Below are 24,163 nucleotides of genomic sequence, written 5' to 3' on the forward strand. Positions count from 1 at the left end.
AAGTCAGAGCACCCACTTTACTGTTTGAATCAAACACAAAATCTTACACCATCTGTTTTTTAGAATCCTGATGTTGTCTTGTTTCAATAAATCATAGATTTAAGCTGACCACAGTGTGGACATAACAAGATGTCATGAGCTGTATCGGCCCTCCAGAAATAATCCAGTTTGACACCACTTTAACTGCCATAGTTCCATGCTATGGAATCCTGGGAACTGTATTTCATTGTGGCTCCAGACAAAGACAGCTAAATGTCTCACAAAATGCCAATTCCCAGAATCCCATAGGATTGAGCCATGGAAATTGAAGTGGTATCAAACTGGATTATTTTGTGGCAGTGTGGATGCAGCCATGGTTAATTTAAAAAGAAGCAAATGTTTCAAGTCTCTTACTGTGATGTATGGCAAAGTGCCGTGAAAAAAAATCACTTGAGACTTGTGTTCCTCCTTAGGATGGAAACAGCAAGAAAATAACATGGACTTCTTTTCCTCTGTTAACATCGTATTATGCCTTTAGGACTTACAGTATTAACTATATAGCAAGATGCTTCATATTTCTATGGTTATAACTCTGAGCAGCTCTGTAGTGGATGGGATTAGATATTTTTATATTCTTAACCTTAGTTGTGACTTTTGTAATATCTGTGCTGATGTTGACTTCTTTTTAAAAACGTCCAGTGTTGGCAACTTAAAGGTATGCGCGCACGCACGCACACACAAGACACACTGTTCAAGATCTGTTTAATATGTAGCAAGTTGATAGTACCTGATCTTTGTGTGTGGCACTTAGTTTTTAAAGTGCTTTCTCATGTAGTTCCACTACAGCACTAAAAGTCTGTCATCTTTTGTTTTAGAATTATGGAAGAGACCTCAAGGGCCATCAAGTCAAACCCCCTGCCATGCAGGAATACCCAATCAAAGCACCTCTGACAGATGGCCGTCCCAGACTTTGTTTAAAAATCTCCAAAGAAGGAGACTCTACCACACTCAAAGGGAGTGTGTGTTCCACTGTCTTGCCCTTTGCTCATTCTGCATATATATTTCCATTCTGCCTCAGCAAAAGTTGTATTTCAGTGAAAATATTTTGTACTTTTACATACATGGTGCCTAATTCTCTGGCTGTGTTGTTTGTGTCATCACCACCCGTGTGCTTCTGTGTATTTAACATTGTATCTGGCTTGGAGCCCAGGTTGTTCACTTCTATATGAGGCCAAGTTTTCATTTGTTTCAGGGTGTTGACCTGTAATGATTGTGAACTATTTCAGAAAGAATGTATTGATTCAGGTACAAAATAAATAGTCTTACTGAACCATTAATAAAAAGGTTTGCCATGAGAAGAGACACTCAGGTTGCAATACAGAAAAATAAACTAGACAAGTGAACTCAAGATTGTTCTCTGTGCCTAATAGTATAATTGCTAGTGACTCATGGGTTGGTCATATCAGTAATTACTATAAATGCTCTGATTTAAATATCATGCCAAAGTATGGTTTAGAGTTACTTAGGACGACCACATGAAATTAATAGGATTTTCATAGGGAAGGAATACTCAGAGATGGTTTTGCTAGTTCCTTCCTCTGAAACATGCACCTGGTATTTGATGGTGGTCTCCCATCCAATTACCAACCAGGGTTGACACTGCTAAGCTTCCAAGATCAAACAGGATCTCATACTTTTAGTGTATTGCTGAGCATTAAGTCTGGATGAGGCCAGCATGAGTAAGTAGAAGAGCATATAGTCAGAAAGAAGCTTTTCACTGCTGTGAAAAGTTTCTTTCTGACTATATGCTCTTCTGCTTACTCATGCTGGCCTCATCCAGACTTAATGCCATAATCCTCCATAGTCTGAACAACTGTTATGCACAGAGCTTTAGGAAGTATTGTAGCTACATGTTGTTCTTCTGTCTAGCTGGAAACACCCTCAGATACAGTTTCCTCTTTGTTCACATAACTTTTCTGTAACCTGCTTCTTCACTATTCATCACTTTTATAATTAAGATGGATTGCGAGTGCCAAACATGCCAAAAATGACAACAGTTGCAGAGTAATAAATCATGCTGCTTATTGATGAGTAATCTGTACAACAACAAGAAAGGCAAACATTTATTCCCAGGGAATTTGTAAGCACTTTGGTATTGTTATAATTCAGAATGGGATCTCATTTGCAAGTACAGTTGACCCAAAGAAGGGCAGTATTCTGACTTCACTGCAGAACTGCCTTACTGACTTATATTGCAATGTACATATATAAAGTGTTTCACACAAAAGCATATTCCATTTTTAGGCAAGGTACTAGAGCATGTGATTATCATTCATCTCTATAGGTTTCTGAATGAATGGATTATCTAGGTCCATTTCAATCTGGTTTCAGGCCTGATTATGGGACAGAGATTGCTTTGGTTGCCTTGGTGGATGATCTGTGCTGGTAGTCAGGTAGGAGGAATGAGTACCTGTTGGTTCTGCTGGACCCATCAGAGGCTTTTGGTACCATTGACCATGGTATCCTTCTGGGTCACCTTGCTAGGATGGGACTTGGGGTTACTGTTTTACAGTGGCTTCATTCCTTCCTGTAGGGGCGGACCAGGAAGTGATGCTGGAGGACTCCTGTTTGACACCTTGTCTGTTGGCCTGTGAGGCTCTTCAGAGTTCAGTTGTATTCCCCCATGCTGTTTAACAAATATGTGAATCTGCTGGGAGAGGTTGTCTGGAAAGGTTTGGTGCCATCAGTAAGTGGATGACACCTTACTCTATTACACTTTTGCCCTTCAAGCCAAGGAGGCTGTTTTGACCTTATATTGGTACCTGCCATCAGTAATGGACTGGATAAGGGGGAACAAATTGAAGCTTAATCCAGACAAGAAGGAGGATGCCCTTATGACATGGAACATCACTGGGTATACACATCTAAAAGAGATTGCTGTTTTACTTACTTTGCCCAATATTATTTCCTTCTGATCCAAGAAATATAGGCTACTAAAGATCTGGAACTAAACAGCTTTCATGCATATTCAGTGGCAGCAGAGCCTGCAAGAAAGCATGGAAGAGCAAGAGGAGGCCTGGAAGTCCTAGTTTCCACCTCCTTACATGCCGTAACAAAGCTTCTTCCCACATTTAAAACATATGCCATATGCAGTGTTAACCCAATTTAACCACTGCACTCTGCTGATAATAAATGTTTACAAGGGAGGTTAGAAAAAACTGTTGGCCTACAAGAAAGAAGCCATGAAAAATAATTGAGCAAACTTATTCAGGCAGTCAAAACCAACAACTCAGCTTTATTCTGACATATTACATCAAGCTCCCAATATAAATGCACGAGCTAAAGTGGTTCAGTGGTTCCGTTCCTACCTTCAGGCAGATTCCAGATGGTGAGGCTGGGGGATAGTTGCTCCTTTAAGAGAGAGCTGACATCTGGCGTCCCTCAGGGCGCCATTCTATCCCCCTTGCTATTTAACATTTACATGAAGCCGCTGGGAGAGATCACCTGGAGACATGGAGTGTAGTGTTATCAGTACACTGATGACACCCAGATTTATTTCTCTATGTCTCCGACTGCTGCAGTGACTAGGGACGGCATCTTTCCTCTGGATGCCTGTCTAGGGTCAGTAATGGGCTGGATGAGGGAAAACAAACTCAGGTTGAATCCAGAGAAAACGGAGGTACTAGCGATAGGTTCCTAGGTCTTGGGAAGGAAATTAGTCAATCTGTCCTGGACGGGGTCACACTTCCCCTAAAGGATGAAGTTGGCAGTTTGGAAGTACTCCTGGACTCATCGCTACAATTGTCATCTCAAGTAGATGTGACAGCCAGGAGTGCTTGGTACCAGCTTTGGTTGATACGCCAACTGCGTCCCTACCTGGACCAAAAGGACCTCGAAGCAGTGGTACATGCACTGGTAATTTCTCGCCCTGGTTTCTGTAATGTGCTCTACATGGGGCTACCCTTGTACCAAGTTCGGAAGCGGCAGTCAGATTGGTCACTAGTTCTTCGAAATTTGACCATATAACATCTAACTTGAAAGATCTTCATTGACTACCTATTAGCTTCCAGGCACAATACATGGTGTTGGTTATCACCTATAAAGCCTTACATGGCTCGGGCCCGAGTTACTTAAAGGAACGCCTCTCCCTGTATAATCCACCCCGCACTCTCAGAACATCCGGGAAAAATCTGTTGGAAGTACATCCAACCAGACTGGTTTCAACTTCTCAGAGAATCTTTACTTCAGTGGCTCCTAAACTATGGAACAACCTCCTGGAAGAGATCCATCTTATTACTTCCTTGGAGGGTTTCAAGAGGGCAGTTAAGACGGATCTCTTCCAGCAAGCCTATTCACCCAATCTTCTATAAAGACATCATTCACTCTTTTAATCAGGTCAGAATATTATATCTTATAATTGTTTGACTGTACTGTTTTTAACTGTTTTAATGCTTGAAAATTATATGTTTTATGTAAAGTCGAAGGCTTTTATGGCCAGCATCCATTGGCTGGAAGCCATTTCAATGGCCGAAAGCCATTGAAATCCACAAACACCTGGACAATTTCAACCGGAAAGAAGAACCCTTAAAGTGAACAAAATTTGGCTACCAGTCCTGAGGAATAGCAAAATAAGGACTGAGCAAATGCAAATAGGAAACCATTCAGAGTCAGGGGCTTTCCCAGCAGAAAATGATCACCAATTAGCAGACATCAATTCTCTTTTGCATTAGCCTCCCAGCCTGAGGCCGGCCATCGGCACAGAACAATACACATGCAAATCACTCCTGCATTCCCAGGCTCACACAGTATATATATACCCAACTTTTTCCAGGCAAAGCATTCTCTGAAGATGCCAGCCACAAATGCTGGCGAAACGTCAGGAAGAAACTTTTCTGGAACATGGCCACATAGCCTGAAAAAACCACAAAAAAACTATATATGTTTTATTCTTGTATCTTATTGTTATTGTTGGGTTGTAAGCCTGCCTCAATCCACCTGGGAGAGGTGGGAAAATATAAATAATTTATTATTATTATTATTATTATTATTATTATTATTATTATTATTATGTGGATTGTCACTCCCAGGCATCTGGGAGGAACACTTCCAAGTACTTTTTAAGGACACTTACATCAAAAATAGACCTGGAAGCCAAAATATAGAGAATCTCCCAAGGTGGGCACCGGTGTCTGAGGCAGAGATCAATAACCTTGTAGGCTAGCTGAAAATGGGGAAGGTTCCAAAGGAAGATTAATACTTTCAGAAGCCATAAAAATAATTGGGAATTACTATACCTAATTTGTATGCTGCATGAAGGGACCTCACTCAAAGTAAGATGCAACCCCCAGGGTCATCTCACCAATGCCATTGTCACTGAAAAGGGTTTCACGCAAGGCTGCATTCTAGCTCCTCTCCTGTTCAACTTTTACATCAGTGATATAGTGGGTCATCTCGACAACACAAATTTCCATCCTCTGAAGCTAGAGGGAAGGCATATTGCTTTTCTGCTTTATGCGGATGATGCAACAGTAATTTCAAGAAGACCTATTGCACAGTATTGCTAAGAGGATCAGCTAGAACTTAACTACAAAAAAACTAAAATCATGGCATTTGCTAAAAGGCCCAAGAACTGAAACTGGATTATAGATGGTCACAAGATCGAACAGGTATCTTGCTTTAGATATCTGGGGGTAATCTTTCACATTACTGGTAGAGTCCGCCCTTGCCTTACACAGGGGATCCATTCCAGACACCACCACCCCGCGTAAGGCAAAAAGCTTGTATGCTTGAGCCCCATTAAATATAATGGGGCTTGTGCTCACCATGCAGCCATGTGTGTGCGCCATTCTCCCGGCGGCTTCCGCATAAGCTGGAAGCCACCTATAACGAGCCCGCATATGGCGTGGGCTCACTGTAGTAGTAGGAAAGCACTATACTGCCAGTAAGGCACAGAGGAGATCAGCAGCCATCCTCAACTTTCTTACGACAAGAGGAGGCTATTCTATCCCAACACCACTCGAACTCTTTGAAGCCAAATCAATTGCATAACTGCTTTATGGATCCCAACTGGGACCCCTCCCCAACTCTGCACGATTAGAACTTGTGCAATCCAAATTCCTAAAATCAGCATTCCAAGCTCTAAGTGTCTCTAATGCAATTCTGAGACTGGAGTCATGCTTTATGAAAATGGAGGCCAGAGTGTGGGTGAACACATTCAGCTACTGGCTCAGACTGTCCTTCTTTCCCACTGCACTACTTACCCTGACTAATGAATTCCAGTCTACCTGGAAACAGATGGTGATGACTAAAATTCCTTCACTGGGTTTCTCTCCAGATCTTTTGCTCAGCATGGGATATTAAAAGGCTAAAGCAACCATCAAACAACAGGTGAAATCGCCCCAACTTTTACAGTCAGTGACAGATACTTGGCATCACCTATGGCATTTATAGCAAAACTAGTAGTACCTAAACACTGGAGAGCCTTTACTTTGGCACAATGCCATGGCCCCCTCAGCTCTTCTTGAAGGCTGATATAAGAAGAACCCTTCTTAGACAAACTGCTCTTATGACTCTGGTCAAACAGAAACAACAGAGCACATATTACTCCAGTGATCATACAGTGGGACCTTGTTATCTGCTGGGGTTTGGTTCCAGGATGCTCCATGGATAACAAAATTCATGGATGCTCAAGTCCCATTAAATATAACAGCATAGCAAAATGGTGTCCCTTATATCAAATGGCAAAATCAATGTTTGCTTTTTGGAATGTATACTTTTTTGAAATATTGAATCCGTGGATAAGGAGGGCCGATTGTACTACAGAGAGATCTACCTCAGCCTTATCTCACCTCTGTTGTATAAACACCAAGGATACACCAATCAATTCTATACTTCCTTGCTGGTTTCAGACACCAGTCCAGATATGATATATACAGTAATGTTTCCAGATTCTGTGTAGCTGCAGTTAAAATCTGTCACGCAGTGACTTCCTCAGTAGGCTAGTATTAATCTTATGCCACACTGGATTTTAAAAAGAAATACTGTTTACCTTGTTTTTACCATTACCTTTTTTTTATTCTGTATCTCCAACAGCAAATATCTGGAATCCTGTTGACGGTATACTGTTTTTAACCTGTATTTTACTGGGTTTTTACCCTGTTTTTATTATTACCTTCTTTTATTCCATATTCCCTTTTTGCCTCTGCTGGTCTGTGACCATAATAAAGATGAACTTGAACTTGAACTACAGGGGTCACACAGCTCCCTTGTTGTAACAGTTCTACTGGCTGCCAGTTTGTTTCCAGCCAGAATTCAAAGTGCTGGCTTTGACCTTTAAAGTCCAGCATATCTCAGGTCCAGGTTGTTTGAAGAACCGTATTCTCCCTTATGAACCAGCTGGGTATGCTCTTCTCTCTGTCCCGCCACCCCTACAGATATATCTGTTGGAAAAATAGGAGAGGATCTTCTCAGTGGCTGCCCCCAGGCTCTGGAACTCCCTTTGCAGAGATTAGGTTAGGCCCATTTTACACAATGTGCTGGATGCTACTAATTGTGCTGGTGTGCATGTGTGTTTAATTGTGTATGTTTTGATATGGCTTTAATTTTTCGACTGTTTAACCTTGTTTTAACTTTTATGTCCTGTGGGATTTTTAACAATATCTTTTTTAATTGTTACGAGCCATTTTGAATCCCAGTCTGGGAAAAGTCAGGATAGAAGTAAATATAAAAACAACAGCTAAAATAGTGTCAGGTTTCCTATTTTAGTCCCAGTGATAGTTTCTGTGGATGGAAGGAGAATTGTGTTCGAGGAATGATTGCTTTCATGAGCCAGTGTCTGGTTTGTGAATGAGAATATTTTTTTTTTCATAAAACAAAACTTTGACTCAAACCCATATATTTTCTTAATGTATTACCTCCTTCATTGCCACAAAAATAACGTGAAAAGATGCATGCATTTAGCTGCTCAGTCACAAGACAGATGATTGGCAAAATCATATCTGACATATCAGTAGGCATTTACTTTCACATAATTTATTCAGTTTATTTTTACAATTGTTGTTGTTATGTGCTTTCAAGTCATTTCTGTTTTATGTTGACCCTGAGGCAAACATATCATGAAGTTTTCTTGGCATGATTTGCTCACAGGAGGGATTTAACAGTGTGAAACAGTGTGACTCACCCAAGGTCACCCAGTGGGTTTCATGACTAAGGCCCCATACAGACAGCCCAAAATAAAGCTGCTTCAGGTCACTTTGGAGGTATGCTGTTTAAATGGTGCATGTTTCCTAAGAGTCCGGAAGCCACGCCACAGCCATGATATACTCCTAAGGACTGGAGCGCAGCTTTGGAGAAGCTTCCGGACTCTTAGGACACATGCATCATTTAAACAGCATACCTCCAAAGTGACCTGAAGCAGCTTTATTTTGGGCTGTCTGTATGGGTCCTAAGTTAGGAATCAAACCCTGGTTTTCGGTCATAGTCCAGTGTTCAAACCGCTACACAAGGACAGCTTTATTCATACCATTTTCAAATAAAGTTATCAGATCCATTATCAATTAAGGCAGTGTTATCTTGCTGTACAAATGGGTGGGGATGGAATTGATATCCCAAAACACTAGCTTCTTTTGTATAAAATGCTAACATACTAGCCCTTTGGGTCACCATCACCCACAAATGAATATGTATAGTGACATTGTAGAAGCAAGGTAATTATTGCCATTCAGATGCTGGTTTTTTTAAAAAAAACCAGACTCTAAAAAGTGATACCATGTATTTTACTCATTCAAGGTTTGTTTGTTTATTTTTTTAAAAAATCACTGTTTATTATAGTGTGATTGGTTACACAAGAAATCTTCTCTAATATAAGTCTCTAATGTCATTTAATAAGTTGTTTGTTTATGAACTACTGCACTAAAAAGCATCTATTTTAGAATATCATAAAATGAATATGTTGCACTGTTTGTTTGTTTTTACTTTCAGTTGGAGAATTTGTGAGTGATGCTCTTCTGGTGCCAGATAAATGCAAGTTCCTTCACCAAGAAAGAATGGATATATGTGAAACCCACCTGCATTGGCACACAGCTGCTAAGGAGGTATGGCAACATTGATATCATTAAGTAGCTTACTTTCAGGTTTACTTACTTTCATATTTACATTATGATGAAAAAGTAGTGCAACAAAGTCTTGTGGAAGAAATAGGGATCATGTGATTACATTTATAAATCTTTTTGTATTTCTGCAGGCACAGGTGCACTATTTTGATCTTTATTACTTTTTTAAAAAATATTGTAAAATCATAGATGTCTTGATATTTAGGTACACAAATAAATAAATTACAACAAGAATAGTCATTATTTTTTATTAACTAAATTTCTGAAACAAATTTTTATTGGGATATACCACCTCAAGTAGAAGAGACCATTTTTAGTTTCCAGGTATGAATTAAATTAGCCAGATCTATTCATTTTTTCATATATTTCTTCTGAGATCTCACTGATAAGCATCCTTGTGCTTCAGCTATCAGATTAGAACAATTGCTGAACAGCAAGGTTCAGAGTCACATACTGGTATCAATACCTGCAAGACAGACCTCAAAGTCCTGCAGAACCTCACGTGGTTCATAAAGATATATTAAAATAAATTTGAAATATAATAAGCAATGCCATCCTTGATAGTGATAGCACAGGATGAAGCAATAGTCAGAAGGTGGAGGATCTATGAGAGGGCTAACAGAGCCACACAGTTATAAATGGTTGCATACTGCTAACAAATTAAGGCACAAGGTTTTCAATAAATCTGAATGCCCCTTGATTAATATTGCCACATCCTTCTGACAATGTCATCTATTATAATACTCCAAATGCCAGGATTATATCAACCGTGCTAGCTACAATCAATACAATCCAGATTGTCCTTCTCCAATTGCATAGGTGCTTCAATAAAGAGATTGAATAGTTTAAAAATTAGTTTAAAAACCTGTGTAACCAGCTAGAACCTTAAAGTAGAATCATAGAATCATAGAGTTGGAAGAGACCGCATGGGCCATCCAGTCCAACCCCCTGCCATGCAGGAAATCCAAATCAAAGCATCCCTAGCAGATGGCCATCTAGCCTCTGCTTAAAGACCTCCAAGGAAGGAGACTCCACTACACTCCGAGGGAGTGTGTTCCACTGTCGAACAGCCCTTACTGTCAGGAAGTTCTTCCTAATGTTGAGGTGGAATCTCTTTTCCTGTAGCTTGCATCCATTGTTCTGGGTCCTGTTCTCTAGAGCAGCAGAAAACAAGCCTGCTCCCTCCTCAATATGACATCCTTTCAAGTATTTAAACAGGGCTATCATATCACCTCTTAACCTTCTCTTCTCCAGGCTAAACATCCCCAGCTCCCTGAGTTGTTCCTCATAGGGCAAGGTTTCCAGACCTTTCACCATTTTAGTCACCCTCCTCTGGACACACTCCAGTTTCTCAATGTCCTTTTTGAATTGTGGTGCCCAGAACTGGACACAATATTCCAGGTGGGGCCTGACCAGAGCAGAATACAGTGGCACTATTACTTCTCTTGATCTAGACACTATACTTTTATTGATGCAGCCTAAAATTGCATTGGCCTTTTTAGCTGCCGCATCACACTGTTGACTCATGTTCAACTTGTGGTCTACTTGGACTCCCAGATCCCTTTCACATGTAGTTTCATTCAGCCAGATGTCCCCCATCCTATATCTGTGCATTTCATTTTTCTGCCCTAAGTGCAGTACCTTAGCATTCTTCAGATTCATTCAGAGGGACAGAAGAAATATCAGGATATTGAACAAGAATAATTACAAAGATTGGGTTTGGTGTATTCTTTGAGTGAGTGATTGGATTGTTTCAGTGAACATTGTAGATACCTTTCTCATTATAAACCTAATGGAACAAATAACGGTGCATTGCTTTGAGATGATGATTCTAGTGGCCAACTTCTTTTAAAAATAAAAAGGATGATTCTAACAAATTTGCTGCTGTTCATTCCTTTCCATCCATGATAAAGTAGCCTAGAATCATTTCAAAATAAACATCCATTTTTAATATGTTATAAAGACAAAACATTTGCAGTTATCATGAGGGTCTTCAGAAGATGTTCCCAGATTTAAATTTATTCCCCATCCCTCTTACTTTGTGCCTGTTTACTGTGTAGGCTGCAATCCTGGGCACGCTTACCAAAAAGCAAGCCCCAGTGAACACAATGGGACTTAATTATGCATAGACATGCATAGCATTGTACTGTTAGTGAATGTTGCTAGTCTCATTGTGTCCATTGAAAATGCTGAAAAGAAAAATCATGTAGAGAATAACTAAAAATGTCTAGACCATTCTTCATCGTGTTTTTCATTCCTTTCACATGTATCTATTTTCTTTCTCAGTGAATACCTAAAGGCATATTTGTATATTTTAGATGGTTCTCTGTCAAGTCAATTTCCAAGTGCTCTTGAGTTATAGTTCAAGATTATATCTGTAATGCCGCATCTTCATGCTTAGAAAACATTATGTTCAAAGTATGGGCCAAAACAGATGGTCCTTTTGCACAACTATCTGGGTGGCTTTGGAGCACGACGTTTATACGGCACACATCCCAAAGCTACCCTGGCCATTTACATGTGGACAGCTTCAAGGCACTCCAGTGGTGTGGCTTTTATATGCCACACACCACTGGAATGTCTTAAAGCTGGCTTCTGGCCGTGGCAGGGCAAGAAAAGCCAGCTTTTTGCTGGCCAAAAAGGAGTGGCTCTTTTTTGGCCAGGGAAAAAGTGGATTGGGGCTGTGGCATATGTTTGCCATGGCCCCAATCCATCTTCAAGCTGCCCCTTCCACCGATCTATTTCGCCCCTATATTATTTCCCATTAAGTTAGTCTCTAATCCTTTCACACTGGAGCTTCCTCTAATGATTATAACATATACATATGTTCACATGCAGCTCTATGCACGTGTGTGTATGTGTGTGTTGTATCCATTGTGTGTGGTTCTCCAAATCTTTGCTCAAGATTTTGGAATACTTTTTGAAACACTGGACCAATAAAACATAGTCATTTCTAGTTTAGAATGGCAGTCCATGACGCAACATTTGCTTTTCAACAACTGCTGCTAATCTGATACCACAAGGAAATTTACAAGGAGACTAGGAGGTATGGGAGCTAGTAGAGACATGCTTTTACTTTTTATTTCATAAGGTTTAGTAACCAGAAAGATACTGTTAAATAATAATAATAATAATAGGTTTTATTTATATACCGCCCAATCCGAGCGGTTTACAACAGAGGGGATAATAGACGGTTCCCTGCCCTCAGGCTTACAATCTAAAAGACATGACACAAAAGGAGAAATTAGGAGATGATGTCTTTTTTATGTGTGTAGCTGTGGCTACTATCCATGTCTTCCATGAATTTATCCAAATCTATGCAGACTTCGGTCATCTAACACTCACTTGTAAAAAATTCTAAAAGTTATGCATTGTATAGTACACCCACACATATATTTTATTTTGTTTATCCTGTTGTGCAACTTACTGAAAAAATGAGTGTGTAGTGTACCAGTTATTTGTCCTGTCAGTTCTCTCCACACCATCTGGATGTGTGTCCTTGCCTCTTTCTGACATCTTTTTTTTTAGTTCCTTTGTAGTACTGCCTTCATTTTTGTGCCTGTGTTGCCTAGACATTTTAATTACATGTTGTTCAGAGAACTTTCCAGTGTGCTCTGCCCTGCATTTGTTCATGGTAGGTTTCAGACAATTAAAAATATATCAGTAAACTTGTCATGACAGAAACACTTTTTTTTCATAATCTTAATTAATTTTTTGTAATGAACAGGTTTTTTTTAATTTGCTTTTGTTCTCTCATCTGGTCTGGTGATAATCTTAGTGAATTAATTCCTTCAGCTTTTGATTTACTCTCTGTTCTTGACCAGAATGTTTGAGCCCTGTCTCCACTTTGGTTCTGTTAGACATTTTCTAAAAGTTTGGATGGTGAAGCCCTTTTCATGTCTGTTTGGAGACCATTTGTTGACACTACATAAAGCAGATCCTTGATTATAATATGAATTGTGCACCGTGCAACACAGAGGTTTTACAAATCTTGTTCTGTTTCCAAATTCTCTGGGAACAAGAAAATTCTGTTTTTGAGACTTGTTAATCAATAAACGTGGAAGTCCTGTTGGGTCTATTCTAGTTGGGGCAAACACTTAGCTTTAACAATATATCTTTAATTTAACAACAAATAGTAGTCTGCATATACTGTGGTGATATTTTCATAGTGAGGACTGCTCCCTCCTCTTGGGAAGCTATTATTGGCCAAGGAAGAAAAACTACTGTACAGGTGGGGAATTTTTACTAGGCAAAATGGCATGGAGGCCATTCTTCTGTTTGGTTTCTGAAAGAAATTATATCATTTAGGTTTGACCTTAAGAACCAGTACACATTGACTTATTCTGCATGGCCTTTGATCATCCTGGTCAGGGGCTGCTAGGAAGTAGTTCAAAATGATAACTTTTCCAAGCTGTGGTTAACATTAACCTTAATCTTTAAATCTGGATGGCATTTAAATTGCTCTGTATTTCATGTTAAAACTGTGCAGAATCCTAGTGAGGAAAGGCAGCAAGAAGGTGCTCTTGTACTTTTAACAATATATCATTCTTTAATATTAGATCTAAATACAGACCACATGTTGTGCTACTTGTCGTCATATTAGCCATATGGTTATGTTGTGTATTTTTCTCAGGTGATACCACTACATAAAGCTATCACATTATAGAAATCCTTCCAGTGCCCCTACTAGCTGCTCTACATTTTAGATCTCCAATTCAGTCAGCTGTAAATCCTTTTATATAGTTTTTTGATTGTGCAGCTGTATTTATTAATACTTTTTTCTCTGTGTTTTTAGTCCTGTAGTGAAAAGGGTATGAATCTACATGACTACGGTATGCTGCTCCCCTGTGGAATTGACAAGTTTCGTGGTGTGGAGTTTGTTTGTTGCCCAGTAGCAGATGAGAGTGACAATGTTGATTCAGCTGAGGCCGAAGAAGATGACTCTGATGTTTGGTGGGGCGGTGCAGATGCAGACTATGCAGATGGCAGGTAAGACTGCTACACCTCCCATCAAACAGTTCACTGGATGTCTGAAATTTTAATTTTCACATATCTTCTTCTATGGAAGATGTAAAATTGGTAAAAGTGAAATGTTTTTTCCTGATGTCTCCACAGATGTATTAAGGTACCTTGAAGCATTAAAACCCATTATAATTATTGCAGTGATTATAATCAGTAAAAAAATATGTGCATTGTTTTCTTTATTTTTGTGACCATTCATGAGTTACATGCCTAGCCAACATGATGAAACAAATTGAATTCCAAACTGAGCAGCAAGGAGTAATTTGAAAAGACTAGTATGTGGTAAATTCATCTGCTGAAGTTTATGGGGATTTTTGCCAATACGTAGAAATATTCTAAAAATGGCCTGTTATAGTGGACATAATGATCTTTCTTTCTTTCTTTCTTTCTTTCTTTCTTTCTTTCATGTACACTTGTCAGGAACTAGTTATCAATGGCTTAGGGACCAATATTCATCCAGAGATCCCCAACTTGGGTAGTGCTGATGTAAGTGATAATGAGAAGTTGCATTAGAGCAGGGTATTAAGAAGGAAATGTGTTAGAATTCCAGCACTGGCAACCCCAGAGCTTAGAAAAATTATTTTTGGGACCACAGTTCCTAGAATTCCCTTGCCATCATGGCTTCTAGGATTCTGGGATTTGTAGCACATGAAAGTATTTTCTCCCAAGCTGTGGTCTGTGAAACGTCTCTGGGAGTGTGAAAATTAATAGAGCTATTCAACTCACAGCAACTGGAAAGAATTATGGTGAAAACGGCATCTTGGATTAAATTAAGCGGAATTGTGAAAAACTGCGGTGGGTGACCAAGTTCAAATGTGACCTTAAACTATGCTGTGTGTATGAGCCCCCAGAATGTTTCCTTTCTCCAGTCACCATTATCAGCTTAAAAGAATCTGCTTCCATTTTCAAGGACCTGCAATTTGTTATCCACATATGGCAAACTGCTGTTAGTTCAAAATGTGATTTGTCTGAGCAAGAGAGCCAGAGTCGTGTAGTGGCATGACTGTTGGACTTGGACATTGGGAGAGCAGGGTTCAAATCCCTGCTCTGCCATGGAAACCCAGTGAATTACCTTTGGGCAAGTCACACACTCTCAGCTTCAGAGGAAGGCAAGGACAGCCCCCCCCACCCCAAAAAAAATTCTGCCAAGAATACTCTGTGATGGGGTTGCTCTAAGTCAGAAATTAATAAAAATAAAGCAACAACATGTCTGGACAAGCCAAGTTGAAAGTAGTGTTTGATCCTGGAGTGTCTCAGTAATGTTAGTGAAAAACTGAAGCTTCATATCTTCAGCCATGCAGAAGGAGGAGAGATGGGAGAAGAAAATTTGTATATATAATGCTAGGTGTGGGAGGAGAGAGACAGAACAGGAGGCTCTCCGGCCACATGGCATTTATTCAGCTAGGCCAGTTAGTTCAGTTAGTTACAGCTATTCTAATCTTGTATCTCGTTTGACAGAATACAGAAGAGTAGTCAACTGCTATTGTACATACCTCAGTCTCCTTCATTTATATACAGTCTCTCAAACAAGGCAAGAAAGAGATGAGAAATTGTAAGCCTGTATTCAGTTTTTATAGCAATGGCATGGAAGGTGCTTAGAGGATGAGTTTCATTGTCACTTCCCAAAACTTAAATTCTTAGAAGGAGAAGGGAAGAAAACGTCTTTCTTATTTGTATGATGTTAGTGGAAGCTTTTTCTTATGTTTGGAGGGCATCCAGTAAAAAGGTGAAATACTGTGCTCATTTTCAGAAGAGGTTTGAAGTTCAGACAAGTTGATTTAGTTGGGAGACACACAGTCCTCTCACTATTTGGGATACTGGTCTAATCCATTTATAGACCACTCTTGGTAATTTCATAGGCTACAAAGTTAATTACACATAGTTAGTGTTGCTATACTTATCCCTTTTTGCTTTCAGAGTCAGTGCCAGGAAAATTGAGACATGCAACTTAAATCCCAAAGCTCTCGTTTGTCATTATATATTATCTTGTTATCCTAATCCATGATGGCTGGAGAATTCTGGGTACTGTAGTCAAAAAAGTAACTTTTCCAAACACTTAACATCTTACTTTAGACTGTCAATTTATGTGATAGTGTGATGCCAGATGCATGGTGATCCCAGATGCATGGGCAAACAGATTTAATTAGTCTTACACTGTACACCTACTTCAGTTTGGATTGGCATACAGTATAGGGCCCAAGATCCTTGCGAATGTGAAAAACCACAAATAATTCCCTCTCACCCCCATGCGGAAGCCAGTTAAAGGGAGGGGTGGGCAGGGGAAGAGGAGCAGGTGCACATGCTCCTTTTCTTCCTCTGCTCTCATGTTCCTTTAAATGGCTCGTCCCTTTCCCAGGTGGATGGCTGCCTGCCTTGTCCAAGCACCCATCTGCCCAGGAAAAGGGCTGGGAGGAGGGATGGATCTACCTCTTTTTCAGGCAGATGGCTTGCCTGCCTTGCCCAGGAACCCATCCACCTGACAAAAGGGCTGGGAGGGGGGGATGGATCCATTCCTCCAAACCCGTTTCCTGGATGAATGGGTGTCTGGGCAAGGCAGGCAGCCAACCATTTGGCTAAAGGGCTTGGAGGGATGGATCCATCCCCTCCCCTTTCCTGGGTGGATGGGTGCCGGGGGAAGGCAGTGAGCCGACCAGAAAAGGGGCAGGGTTGGCGTGCACACCCTTCTCAATTTCTCCCTCTTGGGCTTTTTCCTCCTAGGAGAAAACCCTGAGAGGAAGGAGGAGGAATGTGCGTGCACAGCAGCCTTGACCTTGCGAATAATAAAAATTATGAGTGTCAAAAGCCGCGAATGTGGAGTGCTAATGCAGAACATACAGATTAGTAGAAGGAGGTGTAAGAACTGGAGGAAGGAACATCAGCAGTTTTAGATGTGCAGATGATAGCATTTGGCTAGCAGAGAGTAAGAATGATTCAGAACAACTACTGCTCAAATTTAAGGAAGAAATTGAATAGGCAAGGACATAATGTTAAAAATCAAAACAAAAAAGCAGAAGAAAAATGATGACCACAAATGATTTACATAACTTGGGTGATCAAAATAAGGAAATAGCTAAAATGTTTCCTATATTATATCCTAATAGAGTCATTAATTAAAATCATTACTCTAGTCAAGAATTCAGAAGAAGATTAAGGCCCAATACAGACAGGCAAAAAGCGCTGTCATGGCACTGATTTTAGGGCTCAGGAATGTGGATCTCCGCACATTCCCGAGCCCAACCGTGCACCTCCGACACCATCATGGCACACCCCCATCCACATGGGGGCCGCCATGATGACGTACGTGTGGCACCACCTCCAAAACAGCGCAGCACCGCACAATGTCACAGTTGCACGCGAGGGTGTGAATGGCGCCGCGTGTAGGCCCTAAAAAGAACCCACCAGGAGCATTTGGTTGCTGCAGCCTCTACTTGGGGCAGAAAAGGATGGCATCTCGGCACTCCTTTCTGCCCGTCTGTATCGGGCCTAGGTCTTGGAAGGCAGCTATGAAGAAACTAAGTAAGATCTTCAAGATTTTGTCATTACAGGTTCCTCATGTAATGATATATGTAAAGATACATCATTACATACCAAGTTAGAACCATCCATGCCATAGTATTTCCAATTTGTATGCATGGCTGTAAAAGCTGGACAGTTTATTTATTTATATTCAGGACCCAAGGTGACTTACATCCAGTTAAAAACAGGAAGCAGCTGACACAGAATATTTTTACATTTTTTTTAAAAAAGAGTAAATAGCAAGAAAGTTAAAAGCACAAAGTTAAAACTACTTGAAACACAATTAAAACATAATAAAAATAAAATAATGAACCTACTACAGTAAGAGCCTACCAATTGGAGGGAGAGTGACCCCTTTCTGTCCTGGAAAGAAAGACCCCCTCCCTTCAAAAATAAATACCAGAAAGGAAAGCAGCAACTGTGTTGCTGTACAGCAGATCCTACCAAAAATACCATGCTACAGCTACCATGTGTTGAATCACTATGTCTGATGTCTAGGCTGGGTGGAACACCTCAGAGTGGAAGATAAGTGTGACTGACATAGTTCAAAACAATAGCCTTGTTGTCCAGTAACTCCTTTTAGCACCTTTAACTCACTTCCAGTTTTGCTTTGCTTCACAGTCAGCTGTGAGAGAAGCTGGTGCCCAGATGGTTTTGAAGTTCAGCAAATTGAAAGCTTGGTCTCTAAAGCTGCAACATGGTGTTTCTGGCTGTTTTAAAAAACTCAAAGGAAAAATTAACAGCAGGGAACACATGAAAGCTTACCCACATAGTGTCATCTCACTTTTGGACCTTCATCCAAAACGAGTTTGCAAAATGTAGTCATGGTCTACTTGCAACCTCCTGGGATCATTTTTAGGGCCTTCATAGTTCCCTGGTGATTAAAGTTTTTTTAAAAAAGAAACTGATTCAGAATGCCCCTAAATGTTCTCTGGGGGATGTAGAGGGCATTTCCACCATATTTTGGTCTCAGCCTGGAACAGTGTTGGCCCTAGAGATGCCTCGTTTTTTGGAACAAGACGTGAGTTCTGTTCATATCCACAGATTTTTTATCCATGGATTCAACCACCTATGGCTTGAAAATATTCAAAAGAAATATAAATTCTAAAAAGCAAACCTTGGTTTTGCCTTTGTGTATAATAAACTATGCATTTGGGGGCAACATTTTGAAATGTTTTTTCCGGGAGTAGGTGTAGCAGGGTATGGCCCACCAGTGTTTCCTGGAGGGAACTAATGCTACCCTCTCTTCTTTCAGAGTTTCTCATTTCTGCCCTTAAATGTGGAGGAAGATCTACAGTCTGAATGGCAGGCAAGCTGTTTAGGGGACTGGTCCCACAGGAATGGCTATTCCTTTCCATTATTCATATGAGTCTTGAATCTAAATAAAGCTACAAATTATCTTACTACCAAGTTTAGGAGGATGTTTCTATGTGAATGTGTTTTCTGTGCATTGAATATAAAACCTGACTCCACTTGTATCTTTGTGAGCTTCTTGTGCATCCATTCTGTGACATAAAATTCTGTGACACCAAAGTAATTACCTCTGAATTTCTTAGAGCTGCCATTACTTTGGAAGAGAGTGCTGAGGAAAGGGTTGACTAAATTTTCTGACTGAGATCCCAGTTTGGTCAAAGGCTTTGTGTGACTCTCAAGGTGCATAGGAACCCTGGTGGTACAGTGGTTAAATGCCTCTACTGCAACCACTCACTCACAAACCATCCCACCCAAGTGCTCAAGCTCAATTCAGGCTTGCATCCTTCCAAGGTCACTAAAATAAGTACCCAGCTTGTTGGGGACAATTAACTTACACATTGTAAACTGCTTAGGGTGTGCTTAAGTGCACTGAAAAGCAGTATAGAAATGTACTTGCTATTGCTATTCTTTCTGTACATTCTTCATTGTGTGATTTTTAATATATTTCATATCGCCAGCACTAAATTTAGGGCCGATTCTTCTCAATATTTAGGACTGCTAGATCAGATTCTAAACCAGCATGGTATAGTGGTTTGAGTGTTGAAAAGGAATCTGACAGATCAGGATTCAAATTTTCACATTTCTGCTCTGCCATGGAAACCCACTGAGTGACCTTGGGTAAATCACACTCTTTCAGCCTCAGAAAAAGGCCATGGCAAACTTTGATCTGGATAGATCTTTCTAAGAAAACCGCACAATATTGCATCTTAAGGCATCATGGTTTGAAAATGACTTGAAGTCACACAACAACAAAATAAGATTTTAGACCCTGTGTGTCTTATGATTGTGGCTTCTGTAGTCTCTGCTGTATTGTAAGTTTATAATCCTGTACAAAGTCTAAGGAGCTGGGCTGATAGCACATAAACAAATAATTTCTTTTCAAACTTCATGCTTGATTTTAAGAATTAATAAATATAAATCTAAATTTATCAAACATAGCTTTGATATGCCTTCTCAGAAGTAAACGTGCACTGTCTTTGTTTTCTGATAGTCTTCCTCTTTTGCTCCACTAGGACCATTTAGTTGACATTTGTTTTATTCTGTTAATGTTAATTGTACTTTGTCACCCCACAACTTGGAGACAAGGTTTTTGTTTCTTTCCATTGTAAATTTAATTCAATTAAAAGGTAGTCATAAATATTGAGAATAAACGCAGTGATTATGTTTAGGATAGTTTTGGATTTCTAGTTGTGTTCAATGAGAAGTAGTAAAAAAAGGACTTGCTAGTTAATTTGTGTAGGGGAGGAAAGGGGAGGAAGAAACTCAGTTGCAATAAAAGAATGACAGTTATGTCATTATGTTCATGTTTATTCCTGTGGACACAGTACAGTTTATAAATTCATTAATTTGTTTTTGTTTAGTTTGTTGTTGTTGTTATTGCTATTTTGCTTCTTGCAATAGAGAATGTGAAATCAAAAACACAATTATAATAAATTGACATCTGTACTCTTGACAGTATTAAACATCCAACCCTTTATTTTGAAAACCCCAAACAAAATTTCACCTTCAGATTGATTGGTAAAAACTGAAAAAAATAGTTTCAGGTGGGTCACTGTGTGGATACATTAATGTAGAAATGTATACATTCATATCTCTAATTGAATAACTTGCCCTAAGGATATGAAAATTGCAGTTTGTTTCATTTCAAGATGCAAGGTTACTTCTAGGGGAGTTATATTCATTTTTCTTCAAACAAGTGATATGTCTTGTGCCATTTAAGGGCCAGTAGATTTGCTCTAATGGACCATCTCCTGTGCTATTACACATTAGCAAGAATTTCTGAATAAGCTGCTTTTAAAAAGATGTATAGTATGATACTATATTTGGAGTAGTCATCTCCTGTTTTTCCAAAAGCATAAATGTTAGATGGCATAAAGAAGATAGTGCATTACTATTTGAAGTGGACCTAAGCTGGCACGGAACCTAGACTTAGCAGTAGATTCAGAAGTTCACTTAGTAGACTATAATCTAATTGCTCAAAAGATTCTCATCTAAAGTCCTAAGAATGATTGGCATTAAGAATCTTGGAGTAATGGTGATCCTCTTTCTTTACATAAGTGTTTCTATTCACTTTGCCCCGTGTTATTTTTTTAAAAAAATAAAGTTGTTACTATTCAAAGTCTGTAGTCTATTTCAGTATGAATTGCACTTACAGCTGATGTAACGTTATATCTATACTTGGACAAAGTGCAGATTGCACTGGGCATTTTAAATACATCAGGTACTTCATGCAAAAAACAACAAATTGTGGCATATTTCAGATATTCTTCCTCTGAGAGTTTGATTTGAAACCATATATTCTGAAACAATTACTTTCTGTGTGCTTGCCTATACAGAATAATATAGCTGTCAACAGGTGCTTTATTTCTTCTATGAGTATTTATTTTAGCTTAGTTTAGTTCACTTATATCTTACCTTTCTCCCACTACAGAGACTCAAGGTAGTGTACTGGTACTGGTGTTTGGGTTTTAGAGTAATTTTCAGCTTGTCTAGGTCCATTATTTTTATACAACAGTATTATAGACCTAAGCTATACAAGTCTTTGTCTGGCCTGTTGAGTGTTTGAACTCAATTATGCAAATAACATAGTACACAATCTTGTTCACACAAACTTTCTGATCTGGCCAGATGTTTGCATGTGTTCTGTCTCCTGAAGCATAAAATGTTCATTTCTGACCATTTAATAAGGGTCATAAACACAAACACTATGGAAAGTTATGCAAACTTACATATTATCCTCTTTTCTTTTCCCTTTACAAAATTACCCATAAAACCTTCAGTATTTTTGCCAGTGGGCAGTTGAACTGCCTGAACAACACTGTAAATAAAGCATGTTGAATGGCTGTACTGAAAAAGTTGTAACCCAGTCTTTTTGCTGATTGCAGTTATGACAAGGTTGCAGAAGAACAACTGACAGAAGAGGAAGACATTGCAGACGTGGATGATGAAAATACTGATGATGACGATGAAGATGGTGATGAGGCTGAAGATGAAACAGAAGATCAGTTTCAGGAAGCTACTGAAAGAACAACCAGCATTGCTACTACCACGACTACTACTACTGAGTCTGTAGAAGAGGTTGTTCGAGGTAAGATGTTATTTACAGAGCATGAAGTCTAAGGAACTGATCTCCACAGTGCATGTTTGCCCTTTACTACTAAAAAATGTTCCAAACAGCAAAATATTCTAAGTTGCTACACCTGTCATGTTTCACTATAATTTGCAAAGTTTGTTTGTTGCTTTTTGCCTGCCCATTCCATTTCAGATCCCTGGTAACAAGTAACTTTGAATCATATTTTTAAAAACTTTCATCGCTATGTGCATAGATAGTGATTGAAAATAGATGTGAACTTTTAATTTAAAATAGTAGCAAGCATGTGACAAACAGTTTTAGTAAGGTATGTGATAGTCAAGGATGTATGTGAGGCTTGCTACAGAGATCATCATTTAAATGAAGAATAAAAAAGTGACTGGTTAGATTAAAGTAGGCATCTAATTTATCAGATTGAATATTTTTTTTATTGACCATAAATTACATTTATATTGTCATCCTTCATTGGTTGAAAGCATAAAAAGCTACAAGTAAAAAAAAACCCATTAAGAATAATGATAATATCCTAGAAATAGGTTTATTAGAAACGTACTGCATCAGTGGGGAATAACACAAAAGGTTTCCGTAACTATATTTTGATAGTTGTTTAAGTATGCTGAGTGTACAGAAAAGGTCTAAGTATAGTTTTCTCTTCTGTAAATGTTTATATTACATATACATCATTTCTTTCCTCCATGTAGCTTACAGGGGCACACATGCTTTCTCCTACTCATTTTATCCCTTCAAGAGCCTGGCAAGGTGAACTGCTTTAAGAGATAACAGTTGGGACACAGTTATTCAGTTAACTTTGGCCTGTTACAGACTGCCAAAATAAAGCTGCTTCGGGTCTCTTTGGAGGTACGCTATTTAAATGCTGCATGGGTCCTAAGAGTCCAGAGGTCGCACCAAAGCCACACTCCATTCCTAAGCACTGGAGTGCAGCTTTTGGTGCAGCTTCCGGATTCTTAGTATGCATGCATCATTTAAATAGCATACCTCCAAAGAGACCCGAAGCAGCTTTATTTTGGCAGTCTGTAACAGGCCTTTATGTCTGAATGCTCTTCCTACTCAGAGTCAAAAACTCACCAGAATACAACTCTGGCGGCATAATATTTTGCTGCTGGCCTGCAGTTCCCTCTCTTACCACCATTCTTACTCTTCCTATTTTCCCCTCTTTCACCTGATGCTTGAATATAGGCAAGTGCTTCTCCTTTCTTCATACTTGACCATGTTGCAAGGGAATGTGTTTTGGGTTTGTAGACATACCACTTTATCCTGTTCACAGCATGTAGAATATATTACCAAATTGTACATGATCTCTGGTTTTCCATATTATGACTATATAGGCCTATCCTATCCACACATTCTTCAGTAAAAATGTGTGGGATTTTTAATTTTTTTTAAACAAAAACAAATTATAGAGGAGCAAATATTATATGTGTTAAAATCAATCCATGTAGTTTCAATGGCCTGTTCTTCAAATATTTTGATATTTTATTTTCTAATTTTATTTATTTGCTAATGCTCTTTAAGTTAACAAAAACAAACAGTGTGCTCATATTTAATTGAGTTTTTATTTTTGTTAAAATAGTTTTTAAAAAGGCAACTACTGTAATAGCATTATATTATCAGATTACAACTCTTGTTCTCAGGGACACCAGTACAAAAAGCCATCCTAAACCTTGCTGCAAAATATTGAGAGTCTTGGAGCATTACTGTTACATTTTTTATGTTGCTGAGCACTTGCTATTATTATCTTCAGTATTATCCTGTAGTAACGTTCTAAGGTTATTCATTCCTGAAAGAAAATTATGTTAATAATTACTAGCAGGTTACTTTTACCTGCTTGTATTTTTTTTTTAAAAAAAAATAATACACTTAAAAAGAAAAACAGCCCCAAATATCACCCCCAAAAGCAATGGTTTAGGACAAAAATAAATATTAGTCATTAAAATAAAAAAAATAAAAATCA

The 24,163-nt window shown here is 39.0% G+C and overlaps 1 protein-coding gene across 3 annotated transcripts in view; it reads left to right on the plus strand.

The window, feature by feature from the left end:
• APP (amyloid beta precursor protein) overlaps positions 1 to 24,163 on the plus strand; it is a 201,090-nt gene that overhangs the window by 111,642 nt on the left and 65,285 nt on the right. For all 3 annotated transcript variants that reach the window (XM_089512151.1, XM_089512152.1, XM_089512153.1), the window contains exons 4-6: positions 8,959 to 9,071; positions 13,885 to 14,078; positions 21,986 to 22,188. In XM_089512151.1, coding sequence (XP_089368277.1) covers positions 8,959 to 9,071; positions 13,885 to 14,078; positions 21,986 to 22,188 — 510 coding nt within the window. The remainder of the gene's footprint in view (positions 1 to 8,958; positions 9,072 to 13,884; positions 14,079 to 21,985; positions 22,189 to 24,163) is intronic.

Source organism: Sceloporus occidentalis, unplaced genomic scaffold (assembly GCF_023333645.1).
Source record: "Sceloporus occidentalis isolate IW3139 unplaced genomic scaffold, rSceOcc1.0.p SCAF_2, whole genome shotgun sequence".
NCBI lineage: Eukaryota > Metazoa > Chordata > Lepidosauria > Squamata > Phrynosomatidae > Sceloporus > Sceloporus occidentalis.